This window comes from Salmo salar, chromosome ssa14 (genome assembly GCF_905237065.1).
Source record: "Salmo salar chromosome ssa14, Ssal_v3.1, whole genome shotgun sequence".
NCBI classification, from domain to species: domain Eukaryota; kingdom Metazoa; phylum Chordata; class Actinopteri; order Salmoniformes; family Salmonidae; genus Salmo; species Salmo salar.
In genome coordinates this window covers 48,009,678-48,029,536 of record NC_059455.1, presented here as the reverse complement: position 1 = coordinate 48,029,536, position 19,859 = coordinate 48,009,678, and the positions used below count along the sequence as shown (strand labels likewise).

At 43.6% G+C, this 19,859-nt stretch overlaps 1 protein-coding gene across 2 annotated transcripts in view; it reads left to right on the top strand.

Annotated features, from left to right (window-relative positions):
- The window catches only part of LOC106569796 (retinal-specific phospholipid-transporting ATPase ABCA4), a 93,029-nt gene extending 73,404 nt beyond the window's left edge, over positions 1-19,625 (top strand). For both annotated transcript variants that reach the window (XM_045694487.1, XM_045694486.1), the window contains 17 exons: positions 370-475; positions 778-852; positions 1,946-2,115; positions 3,385-3,562; positions 7,727-7,842; positions 8,153-8,300; positions 9,159-9,282; positions 9,521-9,650; positions 9,886-10,006; positions 10,254-10,316; positions 10,433-10,539; positions 10,768-10,909; positions 11,245-11,379; positions 13,431-13,534; positions 14,054-14,146; positions 17,390-17,639; positions 18,516-19,625. In XM_045694487.1, the coding sequence (XP_045550443.1) occupies positions 370-475; positions 778-852; positions 1,946-2,115; positions 3,385-3,562; positions 7,727-7,842; positions 8,153-8,300; positions 9,159-9,282; positions 9,521-9,650; positions 9,886-10,006; positions 10,254-10,316; positions 10,433-10,539; positions 10,768-10,909; positions 11,245-11,379; positions 13,431-13,534; positions 14,054-14,146; positions 17,390-17,639; positions 18,516-18,668 (2,215 nt within the window). In that variant the 3' untranslated portion in view covers positions 18,669-19,625. The remainder of the gene's footprint in view (positions 1-369; positions 476-777; positions 853-1,945; positions 2,116-3,384; positions 3,563-7,726; positions 7,843-8,152; positions 8,301-9,158; positions 9,283-9,520; positions 9,651-9,885; positions 10,007-10,253; positions 10,317-10,432; positions 10,540-10,767; positions 10,910-11,244; positions 11,380-13,430; positions 13,535-14,053; positions 14,147-17,389; positions 17,640-18,515) is intronic.
- Positions 19,626-19,859: the final 234 nt, after the last annotated feature.

Here is a 19,859-nt window from a genome sequence, read left to right as displayed (position 1 = left end):
TTGTCTGTTGGAGGGGTTGTCTGTTGGAGGCCTGTCTGTTGGAGGGGTTGTCTGTTGGAGGGGTTGTCTGTTGGAGGGGTTGTCTGTTGAAGGGGTTGTCTGTTGGAGGGGTTGTCCATTGGAGGCCTGTCTGTTGGAGGCCTGTCTGTTGGAGGCCTGTCTGTTGGAGGGTTGTCTGTTGGAGGGGTTGTCTGTTGGAGGCCTGTCTGTTGGAGGGTTGTCTGTTGGAGGGGTTGTCTGTTGGAGGCCTGTCTGTTGGAGGCCTGTCTGTTGGAGGGTTGTCTGTTGGAGGGTTGTCTGTTGGAGGCCTGTCTGTTGGAGGCCTGTCTGTTGGAGGGTTGTGTGTATGACTGTGTCGTTGATCCTCAGGTATGGAGGCCTGTCTGTTGGAGGTCAGCTGCCCATACTGGAAGTCAGCCCTAAACAGATACAGGATACCCTCTCTCAACTGATGAAGATGCTCAACGTCACTGGGGTATTGATCACTACATACCTGGCCTAGTGGGTCACGGCTCTGGAGCACAGGAGGCTGGTGGCACCTTCATTAGGGAGGAAGGGATCATAGTAATGTCTGGAGTGGAATAAAATGAATGGTATCAAACACATTTTCCGTTCCATTTACTCCATTCCAGACATTATTATGAACTGTCCTTCCTTTCACCCGCCTTCTTGGCTCTGGAGGGATGGAGCTTGAATCAGTAGTAGTAGTGGTAGGAATTAAGTGAGTGTGATTTACAGTTGGCTCAGTTACACAATATTGTTTTATAATTCCGGCAGGGTCCCTACACAAAGCTATCGCTGCAGGAGATTGGACCTTTCCTCAGATACATGGAAAGTGAATACAATGTCAAAGTAAGTTAGTTACTGGCTGTCATATACCTCTGAATCATGATGTGATATTATCATGTTACCTGAGACATTATATTGAAAAACACATATATTATTTTAATTTTAAACTCTTTTATTTGTATTTGTTTTGGTATGTACACCGCCGTTCAAAGTTTGGGGTCACTTAGAAATGTCCTTGTTTTTGAAAGAAAAGCACATTTTTGGTCTATTAAAATAACATCAAATTGATCAGAAATACAGTGAAGACATTGTTAGTGTTTTGCGGGTACTATTTAATGAAGCTGCCAGTTAAGGACTTGTGAGGTGTCTGTTTCTCTAACTATACACTCTAATGTACTTGTCCTCTTGCTCAGTTGTGCAACGGGGCCTCCCACTCCTCTTTCTATTCTGCTTAGAGTCAGTTTGCGCTGTTCTGTGAAGGGAGTAGTACACAGCGTTGTACGAGATCTTCACTTTCTTGGAAATTTCTCGCATGGAATAGCCTTCATTTCTCAGAACAAGAATAGACTGACGAGTTTCAGAAGAAAGTTCTTTGTTTATGGCCATTTTGAGCCTGTAATCGAACCCACAAACGCTGATGCTCCAGATACTCAACTAGTCTAAAGAAGGCCAGTTTTATTGCTTCTTTAATCAGAAAAACAGTTTTCAGCTGTGCTAACATAATTGCAGAAGGGTTTTCTAATGATCAATTAGCCGTTTAAAATGATAAACTTGGATTAGCAAACACAACGTGCCATTGGAACACAGGAGTGATGGTTGCTGATAATGGGCCTCTGTACACCTATGTAGATATTCCATAAAATATCAGCTGTTTCCAGCTACAATAGTCATTTATAACATTAACAATGTCTACACTATTTCTGATCAATTTGATGTTATTTTAATAGACAAAAAATGTGCTTTTCTTTCAAAAACAAGGACATTTCTAAGTGACCCCAAACTTTTGAATGGTAGTGTATATTACTCCATATTTCAAAATATAACAACAAAAAAACATCATAAATTGAACGTGCCTCTAATCCCATCCAGGTAATCATTTTTTTTTTTTTTTACAAAATGTGTTGTATATTGAACGCAACTCTGCTCCCCAAACCAGGTCTGGTACAACAACAAAGGCTGGCACGCCATGGTGGCCTTCATGAATGTGGCCAACAATGCCATTCTGAGGGCCCACCTGCCTCGTAACGTTGACCCCATGCAGTACGGCATCACAGCCATCAACCACCCCCTCAACCTCACCAAGGAACAGCTGTCTGAAGTCACTGTGTAAGTTACGCTGGTTCCCTCTTTTAAAACAATACAAGAACTAATCACAAGCTTGTGCTGAGCCAATTCAATGCTACGTTCTTCATTCCGTCAGGGGTCATGAAGAGGATTTTTCCAGTTCATACATTGTGGCTTAGAGCCTTTTAGGGGCGGCAGGTAGCCTGGCGGGTAGGAACGTTGGGCCAGTAACCAAAAGGTTGCTGGATCTAATCCCCGAGCTGACAAGGTACTAATCTGTCGTTCTGCCCCTGAGCAAGGCAGTTAACCCCACTGTTCCTTGGGCGCCAATGATGTGGATGTCGATTAAGGCAGCCTCCACCGCGCACCTCTCTGATTCAGAGGGGTTGGGTTAAATACGGAAGACACATTTCAGTTGAATACATTCAGTTGTACAACTGACTAGGCATCCCCTTTCCCCTATAGCTTGTGGGCTTTGTGTTGAATATGTTGACAATGTCTGTAAGTCATGTCCTCTCCCAGGTTATCTTCCTTCTACTCTGTGTCCCTGTCTGTCGCCTGGGATGACCATCTCTCTCTTATCTAACCTGTCTGTCCTCTAGGGTGACCATCTCTCTCTTATCTAACCTGTCTGTCCTCTAGGGTGACCATCTAACCTGTCTGTCCTCTAGGGTGACCATCTAACCTGTCTCTCTCCTCTCCCAGGTTATCTTCCTTCTACTATGTGTCCCTGTCTGTCGCCTAGGGTGACCATCTCTCTCTTATCTAACCTGTCTGTCCTCTAGGGTGACCATCTAACCTGTCTGTCCTCTAGGGTGACCATCTAACCTGTCTGTCCTCTAGGGTGACCATCTAACCTGTCTCTCTCCTCTCCCAGGTTATCTTCCTTCTACTATGTGTCCCTGTCAGTCGCCTAGGGTGACCATCTCTCTCTTATCTAACCTGTCTGTCTCTCCTCTCCCAGGTTATCTTCCTTCTACTATGTGTCTGTCTGTCTGTGTCCCTGTCTGTCGCCTAGGGTGACCATCTCTCTGTTATCTAACCTGTCTGTCCTCTAGGGTGACAGCTATCTGTTATCTAACCTGTCTCTCTCTCTCCTCTCCCAGGTTGAAGACATCGGTAGACCTGGTGACAGCTATCTGTTATCTAACCTGTCTCTCTCTCTCCTCTCCCAGGTTGAAGACATCAGTAGACCTGGTGACAGCTATCTGTTATCTAACCTGTCTCTCTCTCCTCTCCCAGGTTGAAGACATCAGTAGACCTGGTGACAGCTATCTGTTATCTTACCTGTCTCTCTCTCTCCTCTCCCAGGTTGAAGACATCGGTAGACGCGGTGACAGCTATCTGTGTGATCTTTGCCATGTCCTTCATCCCAGCCTCGTTTGTCCTCTACCTGATCCAGGAGAGAGTAACCAAGGCTAAACACCTCCAGTTCGTCAGCGGGGTCAGCCCCCTTGTCTACTGGTTAGCCAACTTCTTCTGGGACATGGTACGTCTTTTAATGAATCAATAAATTGTTATTTATGAAGCCCTTTTTTATACCGTTATTTGTGACGAAAGTGCTTTACAGTAACCTGACCTAGACCCACAAAAGAGTAAGTAACAGTTACAGGAAGAAACCTGGAGAGGAACTACACTCTTATGTAGCATGCTGTTCTTAATCAGTGTCTCTCTCCTGTTTCTAGAGCATGGAATTCAAATCAAATTTTATTTGTCACATGCGCCGAATACATCAGGTGTAGACCTTAACGTGAAATGCTTACTTACAAGCCCTTAAACAACAATGTAGTTTTAAGAAAATAGAGTCAAGAAAATATTTGCTAAATAAACTAAAGTAAAAAATAAATAAAATAAAAATAACACAATAAAATAACAATAATGAGGCTATATACAGGGGGTACCGTTACCGAGTCAATGTGCGGGGGTACTGGTTAGTCGAGGTCATTTGTACATGTAGGTAGGGGTAAAGTGACTGCATAGATAATAAACAGCGAGTAGCAGCACAATAAGTTGGGTGAATTTTGGCCCATTCCTCCTGACAGAGCTGGTGTAACAGAGACAGGTTTGTAGGCCTCCTTGCTCGCACACGCTTTTTCAGTTCTGACCACAACTTATTGTGGGAAGCTTGTGGAAGGCTACCCGAAACGTTTGACCCAAGTTAAACAATTTAAAGGTAATGCTACCAAATAGTAATTGAGTGTATGTAAACTTCTGACCCACTGGGAATGTGATGAAATAAATAAAAGCTGAAATAAATCATTCTCTCTACTATTATTCTGACATTTCACATTCTTAAAATAAACTGGTGATCCTACCTGACCTAAGACAGGGAATTTTTACTAGGATTAAATATCGGTAATGGTGAAAATCTGAGTTTAAATGTATTTGGCTTAGGTATATTTAAACTTCCGACTTCAGCTGTAGGTGTTCCTTTTGTCTAGGTGGGAAAGGGCGGTGTGGAGTGAGATTGATATTGCGTCATCTGTGGGTCTGTTTAGGCCGTATTTGCATACGGCCTAAACATTTGTGGTTCTAGGGTTTCCGGGATGATGTTGTAGATGTGAGCCATGACCATCCTTTCAAAGCACTTCATGACTACAGACGCGATTGCTACGGGGCAGTTGTCATTTAGGCAGGTTACCTTCGCTTCCTTGGGCAAAGGGACTATGGTGGTCTGCTTGAAACATGTAGGTATTAGACTCGGTCAGGGATAGGTTGAAAATGTCAGTGAAGATACTTGACAGTTGGTCTGTGCATGCTCTGAGAACAAGTCCTGGTAATCCGTCATTTACGGCCTTGTAGGGGTAGCCATGCTTTCCACCTGGCTACCCCTACCCCGGGCCATCATCTCAGCAGCCCCTGCAGCAACTTGCCCAACCCCCCCCCGCTTCTCCTTCAACCAAATCCAGATAGCTGATGTTCTGAAAGAGCTGCAAAATCTGAATCCCTACAAATCAGCCGGGCTAGACAATCTGGACCCTCTCTTTCTAAAATGATCCGCCGAAATTGTTGCAACCCCTATTACTTGCATATTCAACCTCTCTTTCGTGTTGTCTGAGATCCCCAAAGATTGAAAAGCTGCTGCGGTCATCCCTCTCTTCAAAAGGGGAGGCACTCTAGACCCAGACTGTTATAGACCTATATCCATCCTGCCCTGCCTTTCTAAAATCTTCTAAGCCAAATTAACAAACAGATCACCGACCATTTTGAATCCCACCGTACCTTCTCCGCTATGCAGTCTGGTTTCCGAGCTGGTGTACCTCAGCCATGCTCAAGGTCCTAAACGATATCATAACTGCTATCGATAAAAGACGGTACTGTGCAGCCGTCTTCATTGACCTGGCCAAGGCTTTCGACTCTGTCAATCACCGCATTCTTATCGGCAGACTCAATAGCCTTGGCTTCTCAAATGACTGCCTCGCCTAGTTCGCCAACTACTTCTCAGATAGAGTTCAGTGTGTCAAATCGGAGGGCCTGTTGTCTGGACCTCTGGGAGTCTCTATGGGGGTGCCACAGGATTCAATTCTCAGGCCGACTCTTTTCTCTGTATATATCAATGATGTCGCTCTTGCTGCTGGTGATTCTCTGATCCACCTCTACACAGACGACACCATTCTGTATACATCTGGCCCTTCTTTGGACACTGTGCTAACAAACCTCCAAACGAGCTTCAACGCCATACAACTCTCCTTCCTTGGCCTCCAACTGCTCTTAAATACCAATAAAACTAAGTGCATGCTCTTCAACCGATTGCTGCCCGCCCTCCTGCCCAACTAGAATCACTACTCTTGTCACGTCCTGACCAGTATAAGGTTAATTGGTATTGTAGTTTGGTCAGGACGTGGCAGAGGGTATTCGTTTTATGTGGTTCGGGGTGGTGTGTTTTGTTGAAGGGGCATTTGGTTTAAGTATTCCGGGGTTTTTGGGCACTGTTTGGTTTTCAGGTATTCTATGATTTGTCTAGTATGTCTGTTTCTATGTTTGGTTAATTGGGGTTGGGACTCTCAGTTGAAGGCAGGTGTTGTCTATCTGCCCTTGATTGAGAGTCCCATATATGAGGGTGTGTTTGTGTTTGTTATTTGTGGGTGATTGTTCTGTGTTGAGCCTATGCTTTGCCAGACTGTTGGTTGTTCGTTCATTCTCGTGGTTTGTTATTTTGGCATTCATTTTGAAAATAAATAAACGTCAAGATGAGCCTGCACTTACCTGCTGCGTTTTGGTCCTCCTTCACCGGTGACAACTCTGGACGGTTCTGACCTAGATTATGTGGACAACTACAAATACCTAGGTGTCTGGTTAGACTGTAAACTCTCTTTCCAGACTCACATTAAGCATCTCCAATCCAAAATTAAATCTAGAATCGGCTTCCTATTTCGCAACAAAGCCTCCTTCACTCATGTTGCCAAACATACCCTCGTAAAACTGACCATCCTACCAATCCTCGACTTCGACGATGTCATTTACAAAATAGCCCCCAACACTCTACTCAGCGAACTGGATGTAGTCTATCACAGTGCCATCCATTTTGTCACCAAAGCCCCATCTACTACCCACCACTGCGACCTGTACGCTCTCGTTGGCTGGCCCTCACTATATATCCGTCGCCAAACCCAGCTCATCTATAAGTCTTTGCTAGGTAAAGCCCCACCTTATCTCAGCTCACTGGTCACCATAGCAGCACCCTCCCGTAGCAGGCGCTCCAGCAGGTATATTGCACTGGTCATCCCCAAAGCCAACATCTCCTTTGTCCGCTTTTCCTTCCAGTTCTCTGCTGCCAATGACTGGAACGAATTGCAAAAATCACTGAAGCTGGAGTCTTATATCTCCCTCTCTAACTTTAAGCCTCAGCTGTCTGAGCAGCTTACCGATCACTGTACTTGTACACAGCCAATCTGTAAATAGCCCACCCAACTTCCTTATCCCCATATTATTATTTACCCTCTTGTTCTTTTGCACCTCAGTATCTCTACCTGCACATCATCATCTACACATCGATCACTCCAGTGTTAATGATAAATTGTAATTATTTTCACCTCTATGGCCTATTTATTGCCTACCTCCCTATTCTTCTAGATTTGCACACACTGTACATAGATTTTTCTATTTTTCTTTTCTATTGTGTTATTGACTGTACGTTTGTTTATGTGTAACTCTGTGTTGTCTTTTTTGTCGCACTGCTTTGCTTTATCTTGGCCAGGTCGCAGTTGTAAATGAGAACTTGTTCTCAACTGGTCTTTTAAATAAAGGTGAAATAAAAAAATGTATTTAAAAAATTGGCTTCGTGCTCTCATACTGGTGCTCTCATGCGTACTTCAGTGTTGATTTCCTTGAAGCGAGTATAAAAAGCATTTAGCCCGTCTGGTAGGCTCGCGGATACAAAGGTGTACACAGTGCAATGAAATGCTTACTTACCAACTGTATTGAATATTTTGAATTATGCCTTTTGTGATAGAAGTACCAAATTGTACATACAGCTGGACCCTGGGGCAAGTCTGAATAAGTATTTATTAGGTATAAAGCCATCACAGTTTCCCCCAACGCCTGGCGGCCATTCAAATTGAAATCTGATTGACGTGAACGTGTCAGTGACTTGTTTCACAAGGATTTCATCAATTGAAATGTTTTCCATATTTTCTATCTCCGGTCTTTCCAGATGAACTACTCTCTCAGTACAGCCATGGTGGTGGGGATCTTTGTGGCCTTCGACAAGAAGTGTTACACCTCACCCACCAACCTGCCAGCCCTGGTTCTCCTGCTCTTCCTGTATGGGTGAGTACTAGACATATGATTTGGGAAGCTTCTGTGTCCTGCTTATGAAGACTTTATGAATGCTGTATAAAGCCTTTATGAATGCTGTATAAAGACTTTGTAAGGTGTTGTTTGTTTTAGGTGGGACCACTCCTATGCTCTGCTTCAAACCCCCTTCTGATGTTCTAAATCTCTCTCTCTCTCTCTCTTACTCTATCTCTCTCCCTCTCTCTCTCTCTCTCTCTCTCCCTCTCTCTTCCCTCTCTCACTCTCTCTCTCTTACTCTCTCTCTCTCTTTTCCCTCTCTCTCTCACTGTCTCTCTCTCTCTAGGTGGTCAGTAACCCCCATGATGTACCCTATGTCATACATCTTTAACATCCCCAGTACAGCCTACGTCTCTCTGTCCTGCATCAACCTGTTCATCGGCATCAACAGCAGCGCCCTCACCTTCATATTGGAACTGTTCGAGAACAACCGGGTGAGGATGGGGGAGAGAGGGAGGAAGAGGCAGATTGTGTATGAGAGAGAAAGAGAGGGGGAGCAAGTCATGTTTAATTGTTGTTGTTTCTTGTATTGTTGTTGTTTATTGTTGAAGTTTATTGTAATGGTGTTGTTGTTTATTGTGTTGTTTACTGTATTGTTGTTGTTTGTTGTGTTGTTGTTTGTTGTGTTGATGTTGTTCTTGTTTATTGTGTTGTTTTTTATTGTGTTGATGTTGTTGATGTTTATTGTGTTGTTTTTTGTTGTGTTGCTGTTGTTCTTTATTGCATTGTTGTTGTTTATTGTGTTGTTGTTTATTGTGTTGTTGTTTGTTGTGTTGATGTTGTTGTTTATTGTGTTGTATTGTTGTTGTTGTTTACTTTATTGTTGTTTATTGTGTTGTTGTTTGTTATGTTGCTGTTGTTGTTGTTTATTGTGTTGTTGTTTATTGTGTTGTTGTTGTCATTTATTGTGTTGTTGTTTATTGTGTTGTCGTTGTTGTTTATTGTGTTGTTGTTGATTATTGTGTTGTTATTTGTTGTGTTGTTGTTGTTTATTGTATTGTTGTTGTTTATTTTGTTGTTGTTTATTGTGTTGTTTGTTGTGTTGTTGTTTATGTTATTGTTGTTGTTTATTGTGCTGTTGTTGTTTGTGTTGCCGTTGTTGTTTGTGTTATTTGTTGTGTTGATGTTGTTGTTGTTTATTGTATTGTTGTTGTTTACTGTGTTGTTGTTTATTGTGTTGTTGTTTGTTATTTTGTTGTTGTTGTTTATTGTATTGTTGTTGTTGTTTATTGTATTATTGTTGTTGTTGTTTATTGTGTTGTTGTTTATTGTATTGTTGTTGTGCTCCCCAGGCCTTGTTAGAGTTCAATGAGTGGCTGAAGAAAGGCCTCCTGGTGTTCCCTCACTTCTGTCTGGGCCGGGGGCTGATTGACATGGCTATGAACCAGGCGGTGACTGATGTCTATGCACACTTTGGTGAGCACAACATAGCTAGTGTTGTTATCTCTATGGCGCACAACACTTCCACACTCATCTATTCTCTAAACCTGCTCCAGCCTACAAGACTCCTGACTGAATATAAACTATTCTTTAAACCTCCTCCTCCAGCCTATTCATTCGGGCCCGTCTCTAGTCTGGTAACCAGATCTGTTTGTGCTTTAGCCAACTCTTCTGAGGATCGAGGCCTGGTACATTGTCCCATGTTGTGTTTCAGGTGAGGACCGTGCCTTGGATCCGTTCAAATGGGACTTTGTAGGGAAGAACCTGGCCTTCATGGCTATAGAGGGATGTGTCTATTTCCTCTTCACTATCCTCATAGAGTACCGCTTCTTCCTCGACCACTGGTGAGGAACTAGCTCCAATATCACCGTGTGGAAGGATTTTTTACAATTTTTTATCCGTCTTTGCACAATAGGAAATGAAAATCCCATTCACACTGAAAATTGACCTAATTTAGTGGGTCATTCAAGTTACAATCACACTTATCTCAAACTCTACGTACGTTTGGTGTGAAAAGGGGTTGTATTGATCAATCACTCAATCAATCAATCAGTCAATCAATCAATTATCCCCCTCAAGGTTATCAGACTTCCGAGGGCCCCCTCCTAAAGATGAGGATGAGGACGTGGCGGTGGAGAGAGAGAGGATCTATAACGGAGGGAACAAGAGTGACATCCTACAGATCAGAGACCTCTGCAAGGTTAACTATAATCTTGACCCTCTGAATACGACATAGGAGACCCCTCCATCACAACACTTGTCTTAACATACTTGTGCATACAGACTCCTCACAAATATCCGTTGTGTCAAATGCGGTGTGTAACCTACTAGGTCAAAGAGAGGAAACTGTGAGGACATATTGGATTTTAAGGCATGTGTTGTTACCTATATACTGTGAGTCTGTGTCCTCTGTACAAACGTACTCTGGTTCTTTGTCCTCTCTACAGACGTACTCTGGGAAGACGAGACAAGCGGTGAACAGGATCTGTGTGGGCGTGCCTGCAGGAGAGGTCTGCTCCCCCCCTCCCTTATAGTCCCTTTCACCTACCTTCTGCCCCACTTCATTTCTTTAACAGATTAGAGTGTTCCACCAGTCACTAGTCTGACCGTGTCTCTGTGCTGTCAGTGTTTTGGTCTGTTAGGAGTGAACGGAGCAGGGAAGACCACCACTTTCAAGATGTTGACTGGAGACACAGACGTTAGTTCTGGAGAGGCCACTGTCGCTGGATACAGGTACAACACATTGCAGGAATATGTGGGGGAAATAGTGTGTATTTGGACCCACCGTTCAGAAAAAGACTCAATGTTGTTGTAGTCATCCTGCGAAGCCACTGACAAACTGTGCAAGTATAGACCCGCCTTTTTGAATTTGAGTTTGAATCAACGTTTTTAGTGAATCCACACAATGCAGTAAAAAAAAAAAAGCCATGTCCAAGCAGCTGTTTCTCTGTGGTCACTCAGTATCCTGTCAGACATGTTGGACGTGCACCAGAACATGGGCTACTGCCCTCAGTTTGATGCTATAGACGACCTGCTGACAGGCAGGGAACATCTGTACCTCTACGCTCGCCTCCGAGGGGTCCCTGAGTCAGACATCAGCAGAGTGAGTAGAGATAGAAGATACTGTCTGTCTGTCTGTCTGTCTGTCTGTCTGTCTGTCTGTCTGTCTGTCTGTCTGTCTGTCTGTCTGTCTGTCTGTCTGTCTGTCTGTCTGTCTGTCTGTCTGTCTGTCTGTCTGTCTGTCTGTCTGTCTGTCTGTCTGTCTGTCTGTCTGTCTGTCTGTGTATTTTTGTGTGCATGAGTGTAGTGTACTGTATGTGTATATGTGCATACTGTATGTGTGTGTATGCAGGTGTGTGTATGTATTTGTGTTAACATGCATGTATTTTACCCTTTGCGTTTGTAACACATTCCGTACCTCTCCTGTCTCCCCACTAGGTGGCAGATTGGGGCATCCAGAAGCTTGGCCTATCAGAGTACGCTGGTCGCTGTGCAGGAACATACAGCGGAGGCAACAAAAGGAAACTCTCCACAGCCATCGCTATGATTGGCTGCCCAGCCCTGGTTCTACTGGTGAGTCAACCAATCAGTGGTTACCCCTACCATTGAAATGGCGGGGTAGGCTCCCGAACCAGCTATGATTGGCTGGTTATACTGGTGAGTCAGCCAATGGCATGGGGCTTTATTAATTCCCACATGTGCTTGTCTTTTGGACAGTGTGTGGGTGATATGTTTGTCCACTTGTGTAGGGCACCAAAAAGACCAGAGACAGAGGAAGGCTGGACATGGTGTGTGTTGTTTCATTACTTCCTTCCTGTGACAATATGGACAACTTATAGTTAGACAACATTAAAAATACAGTATGACTAAGTGTTATACATTAACACTATACATGCACTATACATGCACTATACATACACTATACATATACTATACATACAGTATACATATACAGTATACATATACTATACAGTATACATATACTATACATACACTATACATGCACTATACATGCACTATACATGCACTATACATATACTATACATACAGTATACATATACTATACATACACTATACATACACTATACAAATACTATACATACACTATACATATACTTTACATACGCTATACATATACATACACTATACATACAATATACATACAGTATACATATACAGTATACATACAGTACACATACAGTAAAGATACAGAATACATACACTATACATAGAGTATACATACAGTATACACACATTATACATGCAGTATACATACAGTGTACATACACTATACTTACTGTATATATACAGTTTACATACACTATACATACCCTATACATACAGTATCATACAGTATAATACATACAGTATCATACATACAGTTTTCTTACAGTATACATACAGTGTACATACACTATACGTACAGTGTACATACAGTATACGTACAGTGTACATACAGTATATATACAGTGTACATACAGTATACATAGTGTATACATACACTGTACAAACAGTATAATACATACAGTATACATACACTGTACATACACTGTACATACAGTATACATACACTATACATACCCTATACATACAGTATCATACAGTATAATACATACAGTATACATACAGTATAATACATACAGTATACATACAGTATAATACACACAGTATCATACAGTATACATATACTATACATACAGTATCATACAGTATAATACATACAGTATAATACAGTATAATACATACAGTATACATACAGAATCATACAGTATAATACATACACTGTACATACACTATACATAAAGTATAATACAGTATAATACATACACTATACATACAGTATCATACAGTATAATACATACAGTATACATACAGTATAATATGGTATAATACAGTATAATACATACACTACACTTACACTATACATACACTATACATACAGTATAATACAGTATAATACATACACTACACATACAGTATAATACAGTATAATACATACACTATACATACAGTATCATACAGTATAATACATACACTATACATACAGTATCATACAGTATAATACATACACTATACATACAGTATCTTACAGTATAATACATACACTATACATACAGTATCATACAGTATAATACATACACTATACATACAGTATCATACAGTATAATACATACACTATACATACAGTATACCATGTGCAGGCTTTTCTTTCTCCATCTACTGGTTGTTTAGACAGTCCTGTATTCTCATCCAGGCCGGTGTTTTGGCTAGTTTGTTTTTATGCAGAGATTTGTCAATGAAATGTTCTCTGCCTCCAGATGGGGAAACATATGCGTTCAGTCAGCTCCAGTTTAGAGAGGTTTATTCACTGGCAGGAGACTGGGCACAGTTCAGCTCATACTGCCACTACTGTGAAATGGCTGCCATATGCTAATGGTGATAAGACATTTAGTGTTCAGAGTTATGGTGTATAGGGCCCCAGTCCATCATGTTAACGTGTGTGTGTGTGTGTGTGTGTGTGTGTGTGTGTGTGTGTGTGTGTGTGTGTGTGTGTGTGTGTGTGTGTGTGTGTGTGTGTGTGTGTGTGTGTGTGTGTGTGTGTGTGTGTGTGTGTATCCTTATAGGATGAACCCACTACAGGTATGGACCCCCACTCCCGACGGTTCCTGTGGACTGCCATTATGAGCGTCATCCAGGACGGGAGGGCCGTGGTTTTGACATCACACAGGTACCCCTCACACATGCACACCACCCCACAAACAAACACACACACACACACACACACACACACACACACACACAGCCCCTTCCCCTACACCTTCCATTACAAGTCCAGCCCAATGGGATTACTGTACCAGAACTAGTCTAGTTGGTGTTGATCCAAGACATAGCAACGTGGTACACATGGGTAATGTCATGTCAGTACACATGGGTAATGTCATGTCAGCAAACCAGATGCTACACTGGAGTGGCCAACTGCTTGTTTCACTGAAAAGAGAAATGGAGAGGGATGGAGGGAGGTAAGGAGGAAGGGAGGGAGGAAAGAAAGGAAGGAAGGAGGCAGGGAGGGAGGGAGGAAGGGAGGGAGGGAAGAATGGAAGGAGGGAAGAATGGACGGAGGGATGGAGGGAAGGGAGGGAGATCGACTGCCTGTCTGTCTCTGTCTGTTGACTGCCTGTCTGTCTCTGTCTGTTGACTGCCTGTCTGTCTCTGTCTATTGACTGCCTGTCTGTCTCTGTCTCCCCAGCATGGAGGAGTGTGAAGCTCTGTGCACTCGTTTGGCCATCATGGTCAACGGCACCTTCAAATGTCTGGGGACCATACAGCACCTCAAATACAAGTAGGTCTGTTACCATACAGCACCTCAAATACAAGTAGGTCTGTTACCATACAGCACCTCAAATACAAGTAGGTCTGTTACCATACAGCACCTCAAATACAAGTAGGTCTGTTACCATACTGTTACCATACAGCACCTCAAATACAAGTAGGTCTGTTACCATACTGTTACCATACAGCACCTCCAATACAAGTAGGTCTGTTACCATACTGTTACCATACAGCACCTCAAATACAAGTAGGTCTGTTACCATACTGTTACCATACAGCACCTCAAATACAAGTAGGTCTGTTACCATACTGTTACCATACAGCACCTCAAATACAAGTAGGTCTGTTACCATACTGTTACCATACAGCACCTCCAATACAAGTAACTCTGTCTTCCATGTTACATTGGCGCTCATCCTGCACTGGCCTCAGTATACCCATCACTCCCCAGACTCTGTCCCTACTGGTCATGTCCCAGGACAATTATTCCTATCTGTCTTGAAGGACCATAAAAAAAGAGGAAGATTTAACAACAATCACATAATTTCTAATTAAATTAGAAGAGAAATAACACATCTGGTTTGACAAGATCTAAATGAGTCACTGATCACAGTGCTTTCCACGTGGAGTAACCAGACAAATATAAAAAGTAGTCAGCAAGGGAGTTCTGGGCTGGGAGAGGATGGTGAAGTAGCCAGCCAGGGAGTTCTGGGCTGGGAGAGGATGGTGAAGTAGTCAGCCAGGGAGTTCTGGGCTGGGAGAGGATGGTGAAGTAGCCAGCCAGGGAGTTCTGGGCTGGGAGAGGATGGTGAAGTAGCCAGCCAGGGAGTTCTGGGCTGGGAGAGGATGGTGAAGTAGCCAGCCAGGGAGTTCTGGGCTGGGAGAGGATGGTGAAGTAGCCAGCCAGGGAGTTCTGGGCTGGGAGAGGATGGTGAAGTAGCCAGCCAGGGAGTTCTGGGCTGGGAGAGGATGGTGAATTAGCCAGCCAAGGGAGTTCTGGTCTGGGAGAGGATGGTGAAGTAGCCAGCCAGGGGAGTTCTGGGCTGGGAGAGAATGGCGAAGGATGCCCCCTGGGAGCTCTGTTCTGGTGACCTCTGGTGCATTCTAATGCCTTGATTCCATACCAAATACACATGATTGGTCCCGTGTGGCTCAGTTGGTAGAGCATGGTGTTTGCAACGCCAGGGTTGTGGATTCGATTCTGGTCCCCCGTGGGTTTGATTTCCACGGGGGACCAGTACGGAGAAAAATGTATGAAATGTATGCATTCACTACTGTAAGTCGCTCTGGATAAGAGCGTCTGCTAAATGACTAAAATGTAAATGTACTTTGAAGCTAGAATCCTTAGTTGCTACATCAGTCTTTGGACTTATAAATTAATAAATGAATCCATTGATTGTTGAAGAATGTAACTTATAAATGTCTCATGAGCTTAGTTCAACTGTCGTACCCCATCAGAATACAAATGATGAGCTTGTTTTACTACAATGTTTGTAAACAATGTAAACAAACACCGTATAGCCTCAAAACCTGGTTAATTAAAACTATCATTTTTATATCATGGATGGTCAGACCTTGCATCCATTGCTTTGTCTACGAATATGAGTGGTAACATTTCTCCAGTCCCATCCCTCAGCTGTTTACCAAAACAACACGCTTTTTAATTGTTTCAATTAAAGACTCAGATTGGTCAAATGAATTGTGGTTTTGAGTAGAAAGACATGACTTCGTAGTATTTGAAGCCCCCAGTGGAAAAGCACAGGTTTGTAAAAAGTTAACGTCATGTTACTTGTATTGTATTATTCAAGATATTGCTATATGTCTACTGATTTAATTAAAGTGTTGACGATGGAGAAGTTAACTGCTGCTTTCTGTCTAGCAAAGCCCATGTTTAATACCTGCTTCATTCATCAATCACACCTGTTGGTCTATTCATGGGCACCTGACTTCCTCCACTGTCTCTCCCTCTCCTCTCCTCTCCAGGTTTGGTGATGGCTACGTGGTGACCTCTCCCTCTCCTCTCCTCTCCAGGTTTGGTGATGGCTACGTGGTGACCTCTCTCTCCCTCTCCTCTCCAGGTTTGGTGATGGCTACGTGGTGACCTCTCTCTCCCTCTCCTCTCCAGGTTTGGTGATGGCTACGTGGTGACCTCTCTCTCCCTCTTCTCTCCAGGTTTGGTGATGGCTACGTGGTGACCTCTCTCTCCCTCTCCTCTCCAGGTTTGGTGATGGCTACGTGATGACCTCTCTCTCCCTCTCCTCTCCAGGTTTGGTGATGGCTACGTGGTGACCTCTCTCTCCCTCTTCTCTCCAGGTTTGGTGATGGCTACGTGGTGACCTCTCTCTCCCTCTCCTCTCCAGGTTTGGTGATGGCTACGTGGTGACCTCTCTCTCCCTCTCCTCTCCAGGTTTGGTGATGGCTACGTGGTGACCTCTCTCTCCCTCTCCTCTCCAGGTTTGGTGATGGCTACGTGGTGACCTCTCTCTCCCTCTCCTCTCCAGGTTTGGTGATGGCTACGTGGTGACCTCTCTCTCCCTCTTCTCTCCAGGTTTGGTGATGGCTACGTGGTGACCTCTCTCTCCCTCTCCTCTCCAGGTTTGGTGATGGCTACGTGGTGACCTCTCTCTCCCTCTCCTCTCCAGGTTTGGTGATGGCTACGTGGTGACCTCTCTCTCCCTCTTCTCTCCAGGTTTGGTGATGGCTACGTGATGACCTCTCTCTCCCTCTTCTCTCCAGGTTTGGTGATGGCTACGTGGTGACCTCTCTCTCCCTCTCCTCTCCAGGTTTGGTGATGGCTACGTGGTGACCTCTCTCTCCCTCTACTCTCCAGGTTTGGTGATGGCTACGTGGTGACCTCTCTCTCCCTCTCCTCTCCAGGTTTGGTGATGGCTACGTGGTGACCTCTCTCTCCCTCTCCTCTCCAGGTTTGGTGATGGCTACGTGGTGACCTCTCTCTCCCTCTTCTCTCCAGGTTTGGTGATGGCTACGTGATGACCTCTCTCTCCCTCTTCTCTCCAGGTTTGGTGATGGCTATGTGGTGACCTCTCTCTCCCTCTTCTCTCCAGGTTTGGTGATGGCTACGTGATGACCTCTCTCTCCCTCTTCTCTCCAGGTTTGGTGATGGCTACGTGGTGACCTCTCTCTCCCTCTTCTCTCCAGGTTTGGTGATGGCTACGTGGTGACCTCTCTCTCCCTCCCCTCTCCAGGTTTGGTGATGGCTATGTGGTGACCTCTCTCTCCCTCTTCTCTCCAGGTTTGGTGATGGCTACGTGGTGACCATGAAGGTAAAGGCAGCTAAAGCAGGCGTATCTCCAGAGCTGGGTCCAGCGGAGAGCTTCATGGAGAGCAGCTTCCCGGGGTGTGTCCAGAGAGAGAAACACTACAACACTCTGCAGTATGAGATTGCCTCCTCTTCCCTGGCTAGGATCTTCCAGCTAGTGGTCGCCAACAAGGACAAACTCAATATAGAGGACTACTCTGTATCACAGACTACACTAGATCAGGTAACTACTCTGTCAGACTACACTAGATCAGGTAACTACTCTGTCAGACTACACTAGATCAGGTAACTACTCTGTCAGACTACACTAGATCAGGTGACTACTCTGTCAGACCACACTAGATCAGGTAACTACTCTGTCAGACTACACTAGATCAGGTAACTACTCTGTCAGACTACACTAGATCAGGTAACTACTCTGTCAGACTACACTAGATCAGGTAACTACTCTGTCAGACTACACTAGATCAGGTGACTACTCTGTATCACAGACTACACTAGATCAGGTAACTACTCTGTCAGACTACACTAGATCAGGTAACTACTCTATCAGACTACACTAGATCAGGTAACTACTCTGTCAGACTACACTAGATCAGGTGACTACTCTGTATCACAGACCACACTAGATCAGGTAACTACTCTGTCAGACTACACTAGATCAGGTGACTACTCTGTATCACAGACTACACTAGATCAGGTAACTACTCTATCAGACTACACTAGATCAGGTGACAAGAGGGATGGTGTTAAGATTAGGGATTAGGGGTTTGGGGTTAGGTTTAAGGACAAGCACCAACGATGTGTATCACTGACCACATCGACCACAGGTTAATAAACATGGCAATGTTTAAGGTAGACTCAGCCATATGACCTCATCATACACAGCCAGAAAGACATCTGAGGCCAGGGTGATTTATTATAAGTGATTCAGACTTGAATAAAGAATACCCTTGAGTAGAGATGGATGGTTCCGTACTTAGCAATCAGTGAGACAAATAGCTTTAGTGAATCGTGATTATAAAGCACTTTTACAGAACATTAGTGTTTTCATTGACATTGTGTTGATAGTAATGGGTTTTCTCTCTCCGTTCTCCAGGTGTTTGTGAACTTTGCTAAGCAACAGGCAGGAGAGGACGAGGACGTTTTACAACCCCGTGCGGTCATTGCGCGCAATGAAAAACAAAATGTCCCCACGAAACGCAAGGTCTCCCCCATCAAGATAAAAACCAGAAGACAAACTAAAACTTGAAAGTTAATCTGTGAAAATATGACTTCCTACGGAATGTATTGTCAAACGTTTTAATGCGGGAAAACCGACAAAATGTATTGTAATAGCTAGACATGCACTGGCAGTATTATGAAAACGTTTTGAAATTAATTATGGTTAGATTCATGAATTATGTTTGGAATATGTTCCTTAGGCTTTGGAAGTCATATTCTTTGCATGTTGATTGTGTATTGTGTAAAATGGCTGCCAAAAAAGACAAGACGAGGTCACGTTTGCAGGACACAGACCTCAGTTGACAGCAGATAGCTCCTCAAACACACCAGGGGTGTATCTCAATAGTCTGGAGTGGCTTCCTCTCCTCATCCTCTTTTTCTCCCTTGGTTTATAAGGGGCTGCTTCCTCTTCAATTAAAACACACCTACACAGAGAAAAAGGCCCCAATTTTTTATTTATTTATTACGCAGTATCAATACGGGACCACAAGATGGCGCTGCATTTACACTGACATTTATATACCAAATCTAATAATAATGCTTAGATAATTTATATAGACTTTCAAATAATGTAGAAAAAAAAATCTTGCCTGGTTTATATGTGTTTTGCCATTTTCATCACTTTAGGACATATTCTTACACTTTTATATGTTAACCATTTAGCAGATGCTCTTATTCAGAGCGATTTACAGAGAGCTAGGTGAGACAACCACATATCACAATAAGTACATTTTTTTTCCTCAAAGTAGCTATCAGCACTGGTAGGGAAGTGGGTGGTGTGGGATTATTTAAGATACACTTTGAAGAGGTAGGGTTTCAGATGTCATTTCCTAAGCACAGCTTTATATGCTCACTTAATATATAGTGCAGGGGAACAATGTTATTTATATTTTACCTTTATTTAACAAGGCAAGTCAGTTAAGAGCAAATTCTTATTTACAATGATGGCGTAGGAACAGTGGGTTAACTGCCTTGTTCAGAGGCAGAACGACAGATTTATACCTTGTCAGCTCGGGGATTCGATCTAGCAACCTTTCGGTGACTGGCCCAACGCTCTAAACACTAGGCTACCTGCTGCCCACAGAGGGCCGTGTGGGTGCAGGCTTTCATTCTAGCCAAGCAGTCTCGATTGAAGACGATGACTCTTAGCTGAATCAGGTGAGTTTCTGCTTGGCTGGAATGAAAGCCTGCGCTTATACCTATATAGGCTATCACTCCT